The sequence below is a fragment of the Drosophila sechellia genome, chromosome 2L (genome assembly GCF_004382195.2).
Source record: "Drosophila sechellia strain sech25 chromosome 2L, ASM438219v1, whole genome shotgun sequence".
In the NCBI taxonomy this organism is placed as follows: Eukaryota; Metazoa; Arthropoda; class Insecta; order Diptera; family Drosophilidae; genus Drosophila; species Drosophila sechellia.
Window position 1 is genome coordinate 19,960,176 of NC_045949.1, and position 11,228 is coordinate 19,971,403.

The 11,228-nt window shown below is 42.0% G+C and overlaps 3 protein-coding genes across 5 annotated transcripts; 1 reads left to right on the plus strand and 2 right to left on the minus strand.

Annotated features, from left to right (window-relative positions):
- Positions 1-202: 202 nt before the first annotated feature.
- On the minus strand, positions 203-2,035 carry LOC6618131 (transcription factor Adf-1). Its single transcript, XM_002042392.2, has 2 exons — positions 1,240-2,035; positions 203-1,182 (listed from the first exon to the last, which is right to left on the minus strand). The coding sequence occupies exons 1-2, from the start codon at positions 1,778-1,780 to the stop codon at positions 344-346; spliced, it is 1,380 nt and encodes a 459-aa protein (XP_002042428.1). The 5' UTR covers positions 1,781-2,035; the 3' UTR covers positions 203-343.
- A 164-nt stretch (positions 2,036-2,199) lies between these two features.
- LOC6618132 (actin-related protein 2/3 complex subunit 2) lies at positions 2,200-8,043 on the plus strand. The gene is made up of 8 exons (XM_002042393.2): positions 2,200-2,778; positions 5,342-5,435; positions 5,508-5,607; positions 5,666-5,852; positions 5,916-6,136; positions 7,168-7,259; positions 7,319-7,428; positions 7,486-8,043. The coding sequence occupies exons 1-8, from the start codon at positions 2,705-2,707 to the stop codon at positions 7,511-7,513; spliced, it is 906 nt and encodes a 301-aa protein (XP_002042429.1). The 5' UTR covers positions 2,200-2,704; the 3' UTR covers positions 7,514-8,043.
- Positions 8,044-8,057: 14 nt separating this feature from the next.
- On the minus strand, positions 8,058-11,148 carry LOC6618149 (transmembrane inner ear expressed protein). Of its 3 annotated transcripts, none has more exons than XR_004361961.1 (4): positions 9,464-11,147; positions 9,251-9,403; positions 8,365-8,490; positions 8,199-8,288 (listed from the first exon to the last, which is right to left on the minus strand). XR_004361961.1 is itself a non-coding variant. In XM_002042394.2 (3 exons), exons 1-3 carry the CDS (start codon positions 9,573-9,575, stop codon positions 8,200-8,202), a joined length of 354 nt encoding a protein of 117 aa, XP_002042430.1. In that variant the 5' UTR covers positions 9,576-11,148; the 3' UTR covers positions 8,058-8,199. The 3 variants fall into 3 exon arrangements, 1 of the variants encoding a protein (XP_002042430.1); XR_004361962.1 differs by having other exon boundaries at positions 8,227-8,310; positions 9,464-11,148; XM_002042394.2 differs by lacking the exon at positions 8,365-8,490 and having other exon boundaries at positions 8,058-8,288; positions 9,464-11,148.
- Positions 11,149-11,228: the final 80 nt, after the last annotated feature.

The window sequence follows — 11,228 nt, forward strand, 5'->3', positions numbered from 1 at the left end:
CTTTCATTTATTTATTTATTTTTTTTTTTGGTAGGTATAAAATGTTCGTTTCTAATTTTGACTGCGCGTAACCGAAATATTTGAATAATTCAACGCCATCTGGCGGCTAGTAGCATTTGATGGCGATGGTTGCGGTTATGCATTTCAGTGCTTTTCAGCACTGGCAATTCAAACAATTATCTACAAATATTCAAACATTTTGTTTTCATTTATGCCTCTCGAGCCACAACATTTAATTAGTTTCTTTATTTACAGATATTTTAATGCTTACACTTATGTAATAACCCTTCCTCGAAATACTTTTGCAGCTTACCTACATGTTAATATCTACAACATTCTAATGTCAGTTAATAACCTGACAAGGTGCCACATCCTCGATCTCCTCACCATCGAGGGCTTTGATTTGGCACTGGCACAGGAACTGCACGATCTTCCGCTCGGCATTCGCCCGCTCCAACGGACTCAGGCCGTCCAGCAGCATCTGAGCCTTGGCAAGCAGGCTGTTGGCAGGCGGTGTAGATCGCTGTTCTCGCTCCTGCTCCTGTTCGTGGTGAATCTGGGCCTGGAGCTCCCGCGATTGCTGAAGCACGGTCTCCATGTTGGCAATCACGGTGGTCAATAGTTTGTCGGAGATTGCGGCAGGCGGTAAAGAGTCCCCAGTGAGAGAGATGGACTCCTCTACGACGGGATTTACCCTGTCGATTGTGTGAATTATTTCCTCACTGGTGGCCGGCGTGGTGGTGGTCACCTGGAGCTGCTGTGGTGGCTCCAAGTCCTGCGGTGCCGTCGCTTCGCTGAGGATGAAGTCGTAGGGCGTTGCCTGCTCCGCTTCCGATAGGATCTCAATCTCTTCATCGTAGGCCAACTCGAGATCATCCTCCAGCTCGTCGTTGTCCGTGCTGTAGGGGTAATCAGCGCCCCAGATTTGCTCCCCACTGGAGATCACCATTCCCTCCGGCTGCTTGCTGGTCTTTCCCGAAGGATTTCCTGCTTTGGGTGGTCGTCCACGACGCTTGATGTTCTCCAAAACCAGGGGCACTCCTTTGCGGAAGTGGCGGCCCAGAAAGAGAAGCTCGTTGAAGTACCTCCACGTGATGGGCGTGGACTGGTTGATCTGATGACTGCGGTATTCACGCGCGAAACGATCACGCAGCTTCTTCCAGCGGTTGTAGCAAAGTTCCTCTATTCAAAATTATGCACATTAAGGGCTGCAGATCAAGAGGGTAACCTCGAGCTCACCCGACACGTTTAGGTTTTCAGAGATCTCTCGCCAGGCTTCGTTCTTCGCTGCTAGGTTCTTTGAAACTCTGATCTTGTGACGATCATACAGCACGGGGTGAGACTTGACCAGCTCAATGAGCTGCTCGTTCAGCAGGTCATCCTGGGAGTCCTCCTCCTCCTCGTCCTTTCTACGCCTCTCCTGCTCCATGTCCACTTTTGTGCGCTTTTTCCGCTCCCTAGGCTCAAAACGCATCCCGTCGAGGCTCTCGTTCCTAGCCAGTCCCTGTTTGTAGTGATCCTTGAGAAAGAGCAGTCGCGGAAACATGTCCCAGTAGGTGGGCTCATCCGGACGCTCCTGGAAACGGCGAAACTCCTTGCCGAAACGATCGCGAATGCTCTTCCAGCGCGTAATGCACGCCCGTTCCGAGGCTCCCAACTTCTGGGAGATGGCCTTCCAGGCCGCGTCCTTTTGCGCAGCATTCTTCACGCTCCTCGCGCAGTCCTTGTCGTACAGGATCGGGTGGTTCTCTATCAATTTAATCAGCTCACCGTCGTCCATTGATTTTCGCTATTATTTGTTTTTATTTATTCTAGACGATCCGGCAGCCTGGCGGGAAATATTGATAGTCGATAGACGATGGACTATCGAAAAAAAGGGCTGCCAGGTTATTCTGCTTAAAAAATGTGCCTCTCTGTTTTATAGCACCGTTATTATGACAATGTTAAATTAAATATTTATGTGTTTGCTTATTTAAGGGATTTTTATGTGTCTTAATACATTTTTTAAATTTATAGCTTGTGTGTACCAACTTCGTTTAAAATCTATTTTATTTTATATATTTTAAAGAAATATATGTTTTTATGTTCTTTATGTTTGTCAAAAGCAATTGGTATGAATATCTGTGTAACCTGATAACATTGGTGGTCGATAGCTCTATACTTCAATATTTCCATCGGTGAGTCTGTCCCATCTCTATTGTGCTACCTGGCAACGCTGTGAGCAAGGAAAATACGGCAGCGTGCTCCCCGTTTTCCACCCACGTTTTGTTATAATTTGATAAGTATTACGGTCTGAGACCGACTTAGCACTGCATCGGCAGCGCTGCAAGTACTGGGCTATTGGAAATTGGAGGTGCGAAAAGAGGATAAGGTGGATTTTCTTACAACTGCGATTGCGGCTGTGTGCGTGAGCATTGGAATTCGACCGTGTGTGTGGCGAGAGTGCGTCCCTGTGTGTGTGACGGACCAAAAAAGCCGACATCAGCGCCCATTTTTTGTTGTTGATTCATTAATACGCCCGTCATGCACCAGTATTGGTGAGTTGGAGCAGCGCACCGTCTTACTCGCACTCAGAGGAGCGCAGAAAGAGCGCAGGGAGCGGCAGAAGAAGAAGCAGCAAGCAGCAGCACCATTAGCGGCAGTCAACGTCATATAATTTGTCATCGAAATTGGCACACTAAAATAACAGTTAACTTCAGCCGCCATGATCCTGCTGGAAATCAATAATCGGATTATCGAGGAGACGCTGCTGGTCAAATACCGTAATGCCCAGGCTGGGTAAGTCAATGCCTTCCAGTCCCGTTTCCCCAATTTCCATTCCACCATTTTGATTTTTATGCTGCATTCCCCACCGTTCTGTTATCACCAGTCGGCTTTGTTATCAGTTTCGTTGCCCCCTCTCGCTCTCTCTTTCCTCGGGAATAAATTTGGGTGTAGTTCCAGCCTTGGAACACTCATCGCTGCAGCTCTCTCCCTCCCACACACGTACCCAAGTACAGTGCAGCCCCCTTACGTCGACAGCGCATTAGTTAATTCATTACAACTCGCTATTCGCATCATCTGTGCTGAATATCTGCAAAACTGACTCATCCATTGACTTGCATTCAAACGCATACGCATCTGATGATCGAAAATATTAGTATTTATATGTTCTAGATCCGCAAAATTGTTATTATTATTCAGGAAACGTTACTAAAGGAGTAGATTATGAAAGTTAAATATCTTCGATTTTAGAAAAAGAATAGGCAAGGCTTTTTTTTTTACATTCTAACAAAATTACTTAGTAAAATAGCTTATTGTACTAACAGCACTAACAGCAGCATGAGGTATTTGTGTTTGATAGCGAATGACTAAGATCTCTCATAAATAAATGTATTTATATACTAATAGTTATCATGCCATTAGTGTATTATCGATTAGATTGCAGTGTAATGCAAGAAATTAAGACAAGAAGTTATAAATTATGGAACCAAAGTGGCATACTTAGAAAAAATCTCCTCTTGTGTCTCAAATGTTCCAAAATAAACCAAAAAGACGAACGGCATCCTGAATAATCAATCATATTATAGCAGATGACTTGTGTTCGTGTACATAAGAACTAATAGTTTCAATATTACTCCTTATATCTGAATTCTGCGGAGACAAAGTTTACATGCTAAAGATTCTTAATTTTCCGTGTCTTCAAAGCTCCGATATAAATTGTAACGCTTAAATCATCTTGGGGAATTCTTTATGTTTCTTAAGATAAATACTTTCGTGTACATTATTGCAAACTGAGTCCTTGGAGTCAAAGTGGCATTTTTCAAAAACAATATTTGATCTGTGTCTCAAATGCTCCAATATCAAACGAAAGGACGAACGGCATCCTGGATAATTAATCATATTATAGCAGATGACTTGTGTTCGATTACAATAGTAATAGATTTAATAGGTCAGTAAGTCCTTGGGAGACAAAGTTTACACGTTAAAGATGACGTGGCTTCTTTTTCGTGTCTACAATGCTCCAAAATAAACTGTTCGTTTTAATCTTCTTGTTCGATTTATTTTATTGCCTAGGATGGTTGTCAACTGCACAATAACTAATTAAATATTCGGCTGGAGTTAAAGTGGCATATTTTATAAATTTCCTTTGATCTGTGTCTCTATCGCTCCAATATCAACTTGATAGGCGAACGGCATCCTGTTTAATTACTAATATTAAGACAGACGACTTGTGTTCGTGCACAACTTCAAAATGCTTCAATAGTTACATATATGGAGAAAAAGTTTACATGCCAAAGAATTTTTCTTTTCCGTGTCTACAATGCTCCAATATTAATTGAACGTCTAAATCATCTTGGATATAATTATATTTCCACAGATAAATACATTCGTTCACATCGCTCATATGGAAATGGATTGGAGTCAAAGTGGCACACTTAAACACTTTTTATTTGTGTCTCAAATGCTCCAATATCAAATGCAAAGACGAACGGCATCCTGAATAATTATGCATATTATAACAGATGACTTGTGTTCGTCTACAATAGCTCCTGATAGCTTTACACTCCTTCATAGAACTCCAGTCCCCGGAGACAAAGTTTACATGCTAAGGATAAGATCTTTTTCGTGTCTACAATGCTCCAAGAGCAAATGATCGTTTAAATCATCCTTGGCATTCGACATTTTTGCTGTGGATGCATTTAATTCGTGCACATATATATATATATATGTATGTCGTGGAGGTAAAGTGGCATTCTCAGGATATTTAAACCTGCCTGTGTCTCAAACACTCCGAAATCAACTTGGTTGGCGAACGGCATCCTGAGTAATTAATAATATTACATCAGATGACTTGAGTTCGTGCACAAGCCCTTTAAGATCGCAAACTACGAGTTAGGAGCCAAAGTGGCATATTTTGGAACTTTTATCCAATTTGTGTCTCTAATGCTCCGATACTAACTATACAGACGAACGGCATCCTGTTTGATCCTTCATATCACAACAGATGACTTGAGTTCGTGTACATTATTCCGAAATATTTGTGCTTTTCTAAGGTTGCATATTTCAAAACATTTCCTACTTAGTGTGAGTCTCTTAATTTCAATTATTTGTAAGAAGCAAACTATATATAGTTCATGTAAATGAATCAAATGAGATATCGGGTTAGTGATCAAATATAGCTACATACGGATGTCTTCATTTATTCGAAAACACAAAATATTATTTTATTGTTGCTGGTTTCTTTTGGAAAAATAATCGGGTATAAACAAGTTTTTGTTATAAGATATGGTGGAGTGTGGGGAGCATGACTAATAAGCAAGCAAATAAATGAGAATTTACTTTTGAATTCTCTTTCCAGACTGAAGCCTGAATCAATAGACATACGAATAGCAGACTTCGACGGCGTGCTTTATCACATTTCCAATGTGAATGGCGATAAAACAAAAGTTCGGGTGAGTGTACCTCGTACTACTCATTTGGGATAAAACTGATATTAATGATTTCTCTCTTGTGCTGTGAAACAGATCAGCATATCGCTGAAGTTCTACAAACAGCTGCAAGAACATGGAGCCGACGAGTTGCTGAAGCGTGAATATGGCAGTCTGCTTACAGACACGGAAGAAGGTATGTTCGAGCCTAAGTGCGGCATTTAGAGAAGTTTATTACTCTCGTCTAATTGCAGGCTACAATGTTTCCGTACTTATCAACCTGGAGGAGATTCCCGAGGACTGCGAGCAAATCGCAAAGAGAATCGGACTTCTGAAGCGCAACTGTTTCGCATCCGTTTTTGAAAAGTATTTCGACTATCAGGAGCAGGGCGAAGAGGGCCAAAAACGTGCCGTAATTAACTACCGCAACGATGAGACTTTGTAAGTCTGAAAAATGTGTTTTCTGGTTCGTCCAAGGGCTGACAATCTACATCCGATTCGCAGATATGTGGAAGCCAAGCCAGATCGTGTCACCGTCGTCTTCAGTACCATTTTCCGGGACGAGGACGATGTCATTATCGGCAAAGTATTTATGCAGGAATTGAGGGAAGGTCGGCGTGCCTCGCACACCGCGCCACAAGTGCTCTTTTCGCACCGAGAACCGCCATTGGAATTGGCCAACACGGACGCCAGGGTGGGCGATAACATCGGCTATGTCACATTCGGTAGGTTGAAGGTTGAATGGTAAACCATGTGTTATGGAGCCAAAGTTTACACGTTAAAGTGCATTTGTCTTTTCCATGTCTACAATGCTCCCATATAAATAGTATCGTTAAAATCATCTTGGACATTCTAGTATATCCAATATCCAATGATAAATACTTCCGTGCACAATAATTCATTAAAGTCACGTGTGGAGTCAAAGTGGCATGTTTTAAATTATAATTTGATTTGTGTCTCAAATGCTCCAATATCAACATGATATCCGAACGGCATCCTGCATAATCATCATATTATAGCAGATGACTTGTGTTTGTGTACAGTAGAACACCAACCCAGAATACCCAAGCTGAATTATTTGGTGGAGCCAAAGTTTACATGTTAACAATGTTACCGTTTTTGTGTCTACAATGCTCCAAAATCAATGTCCGATCCAATTATCCAAAGCAGTCTTATATTTCCTTGGATGATTTCTTTCGTTACAATAATGCCAGTATATTTCGAATGGAGTTAAAGTGGCACATTTTTAATACTAACCCTAAACCTGTGTCTCTAAAGCTCCAATATTAATTAAGTAGACAAACGGCATCCTGATTAATCAATCATATTATAGCAGATGACTTGTGTTTGTGTACAGTAAAACAATATCGCAGACAGACTTTTTAAATGGAGACAAAGTTTACATGTTAACAATGCTATCGTTTTCGTGTCTACAATGCTCCAAAATCAATATATCCGATCGAATCATCCGAAGCATTTTCATATTACCTTGGATGATTTCTTTGGTGCATAGTGCACAGCTAATGTAATCCCAATGGAGTTAAAGTGGCATATTTTATATACCTTCCTTTAATCTGTGTCTCTAATGCTCCAATATTAATTAAGTAGACGAACGGCATCCTGAATAATCAATCATATTATAGCAGATGACTTGTGTTTGTGTACAGTACTTCTTAAAGTTGAACCTATTTCACTTGCACTTAGATATATCCAAAAGAAACCCAAAATAGTAACGACTCACACTTGTTTTTTGCAGTACTCTTCCCTCGACATACCAACAAGGAAACAAGGGACAATACCATTAACTTAATTCACATGTTCCGAGATTACTTGCACTACCACATTAAGGTAAGTGTTGTATGCAGCTCAATCTCTGTCATGTATTTGAAGTATCCATTTTTGAGCAGTGTTCAAAGGCTTACATTCATTCGCGCATGCGGGCAAAAACCTCGGATTTCCTCAAGGTGCTAAATCGTGCAAGGCCCGAGCCCAAAAACACGGAGAAGAAAACTATAACGTGAGCATTGAACTTTCCATAATGATTTCTTTTTACTAACTCGTGCTCTTTTTGCAGGGGGAGAACTTTCAAGCGCATCGATTGATGTGTTCAGTATATTTAGTTGTTTTTATATGAATACAAAAAATAAATTGTGTATTAAAATTCGATATCCGATTGGAGAATCCAACATAAACTAAACCAGATTGCAAGACAAACCCAAGTATTCCAAACAGAACCGTAAGGCTAAATGTAAGCTCAGCAAAATAAGGAACAAAGAATTAATAGTTACGCGTTAGTAAATGAATTGTGTGTGTTTGTGTCGAGTCATCGTCAAATCCGTGTCTCCGCCAATTTGTTACAGTCATAGGCCGAATCAGCGCCACAGCTGAGCCGCATTTTAAACCAATAAACGTAGACTTAAGTGCAACATGAGAACTAAAACTACCATGTCAAAGCGAGCAACACGACTAAGGGATGCCACCAACTTGTTATATAGTCGCAATGGAGGATTCATCCCCGCAATTAGCCTGTATGTGTAGAAAGCGCATTTAAAAACGTACTGCAAATATTAACAAACCTTTGATACTGCAATCGGAATTAATAAAAACGAGAAAATCAAACTGCAATGTAAAATACAAAGGACACTCTTTTAATCTCTAGCTAGCTGCAGGCGCTCGAATACACTTTATTTTTTAGCTTATCAGCTTTTAATTGCATTAATTAAGACATTAGGTTACTAATATTTTGCTTAGGTATACCATCTCCGCTGCACAATACTATAACAGGCACTTAGATCTTAAACTTAACATTCTGCTTCGCGTTCATGCTCTCCATGCTGACCTGGAAGTTGAGATAGTCGCTCTGGATGCGGGCACACACTGAAAGAAAGGGTTGGGTAAACTAAGTTGGGACTGAGGAGCGCTTCGAATGTTACGATTCAGATGTGCTACTTACAGTGGCAGTGTTCATTGCGATAGAGAGTTTTCTGCTTAAGTACTTCCGATAGTTTTTACAGGGTGCGGGTGAATTTGCAGAGCCCCTAGGGATCATCGTACTGTTCCAATTTGATATAAGCAAGTGCTGTGATAGAGAAGCGGCAGGGCGAGATGGATAGAATAAGTGAGTAATTCGTTTAACACTGGGAAAAAAGCGTTCCAAGCCTGGGAGCAGTTCTCATACATCTTCTGCAACAAGTCCAAAACTCAAGAAGATACTGACCACCATACTAAACAATATTAAAAAAGCTTTTCTGCCGAATTTAAGTTGATTACTGGTGTTGGCATAACTGAAGATTGAAGTCTTGTATCGCAAAGTATTACTTTGAGCTTATGTTATGTTAAAAACATGTTTTAATTCAAGATTGGAAAATTGAAAGGATTGGCATACAAGCGAGGTTTACCTAAGTACATATGTATAATCTGAAATTATCTTGAATAGTTGTGCTGCCATAAACTACTACAATTAACACATTATTTAGATACTTAAATTTTCAGCTGACTAGCACATCTCTATACGAAATCCCTTTACATTCAAGAACTATATTCCAGACTTCAAATACGATTTTTCTCAGTGTGAGGTAACTAGCGTGCGACAAGAGGAGTCAGCTGGAGGAGTCGTTTATCATTTTGTATATACAAATGCGTGAGCTCGTGTGGGAGGTGGGTGGTGGATGGGCGGGATGGTGAGGATGGGAAGGAGGAGCTCCAGACAGGAAAAGGGCTTGGCTCGCATTAGGGTGACAGCGAAAGTGGGGCAGTTGGTACACAGGTCTTCTACGCGGTGTGTATGTGTGTATGTATGTATGAGCGGGGGTAATGAGATGGCGGAGCCACTTTCTTACCCTTCTGCAGGTCCATGTCGTCCATTTCGGAGTTCTTGATCTGCTGCAGCTTCTCGCGGAACTTCTTTGTGATCTGCTTGCGCTGGTAGTCCGCCTCGATTTCCTGCTTGGTGCGCGGAATACGGAAGCGAATGCAGCAGCATACCATAATCACTGCGCCAGGGATTCGATTAAACCGGGTCCAGACCGAAGCATCAGCTATGATGTACTCACTTATTAGGAGGAGGACACCCAGAACGGCGGCGATAATGTGCCACACTCGGAAGCCCGCTATGACCACACTTTCCAGCCACATTTCATCGAAGATATCCGAATCGTCATCCATTTTCCGCTTGATTTGTGAGCTCTGTCAGGTGCTGGAACCGCGGAGTTGCTCCCGAAACACGTCCGGCTGCCTGGCCAATCCAGTTCTTACTGCTGGCCCAGGAACTGGTCCGAACTGGCCTGGCCCACCAAATAAGTTGGTAAGGGAGGCGCGGCCCCACACACTCCCTTCCTTCTGGAAAATAATTCGCGGGGTGTAGCCATGTGGCGGAAAATGGCTAACTTGTAAAATAACAAACAAAGGAGCCATCCCCTCCCGTGGACAAATGAAGCCTGAAACTAGAAAAGGCAATGATAGATATTTTACTAGACACAGGGCAGGATTGCTTCCGATGGAGGAATCTTGAAAACCTTAGTGCTCAGCGACATTAGTTGAGAATCATTTAAAGGTTAGTCCTTAAGAACATTGAATATCATGTTATAAAGGAAGTATATTAGAAAAAACGATGAAACCATTTCCCGATTTCAATAGTTTTGATTTTATAGTATAGGTAGTGTGCTATTAAGTTTCTTCATATCTGTTTATCTGTTTTAAACTCAACCTCCTTTGTAAAAATCCGTCCCTGGTTCATTGTGGATATGAATGCGAAAATGACAACAAACTCGACTCGAGTCCAAGAAACTGGGTGCGGTGCCGCATGCCTCAGGATAAAGACCCACTCACTTTACATACCGCAAGGATCGGGGGCGCAACTGCGGGGAACCGCGGGACCAGGACAGTCCTCCCCCAACAAAGGACAACATGCAAGTGGTTAGTTAAACGGGCATGGTCACCTGCTGGTCACACCCAATTGGTTTGGTTACTTACCCCACTCGCTGAGATGCTAACTACTAAGGTCTGGGCGGGATTTCGAGGCACCGGAATATGGCCTAATGACTGTGGAATGAAGGAAATGGCGTCCGGTCTTATGTGTGACTGCAATTACTCAATTAGACTTAGGGGACGTGGTCCTTTTATCACTTGCTATACGTCTTCCAGAGAGCAATTGTTATGAAGTCATTGAGGAAAGTATGCTGGCTTTGGGCATTGGGATCAGAAATATTAATAATATTATTAAGTCTTATGAGTAACCAACAATTAACCTAAACTTAAAGGGGATACAACGATCGGCTAAATTGTTCATAATTTTACTGATCGGATAAAATGGTGCCTCTAGATCCTTTAGCCACCTTATCAGTAGTTCTACCACATTTTCCTTCACTGAATTAATGTATTTTTGGCTTGATCAAAACATATATTTAGAGTATATCCATAGAGATGTCAACTTAACCCATTAGCTACGTTTCGAAACTAGGTACATCGTTTAGAAAAACCGCGTCGTATCTATCGAAGAGTGGCGCCACCTGTAAGGACGAAATTCGCGATGGCAGTGGCCGAACCGTTCACAATGGACCCCAAAATGGCACTCGCTGGAATTGAGGCGCTTGCGCAGGAGCACTCAGTGTCGCCCCAGCGAGTTGGGGCAGCACTCATTCACCTACTCATTCAACAAAATGTGTGCTGTGTGCTATCCCGAATCAGTTTCAGTTCAGGCTCTCGTTCGGTGGCACATCGGTGGCGCTCGTCGCAGAAAAGGCATGCAGAGAAAATCTAGAAAGTAGTTGCTGAAAAAAGCAGAGCCCAGCCAACCCAAGCAGAGGAACACTGGGGGAA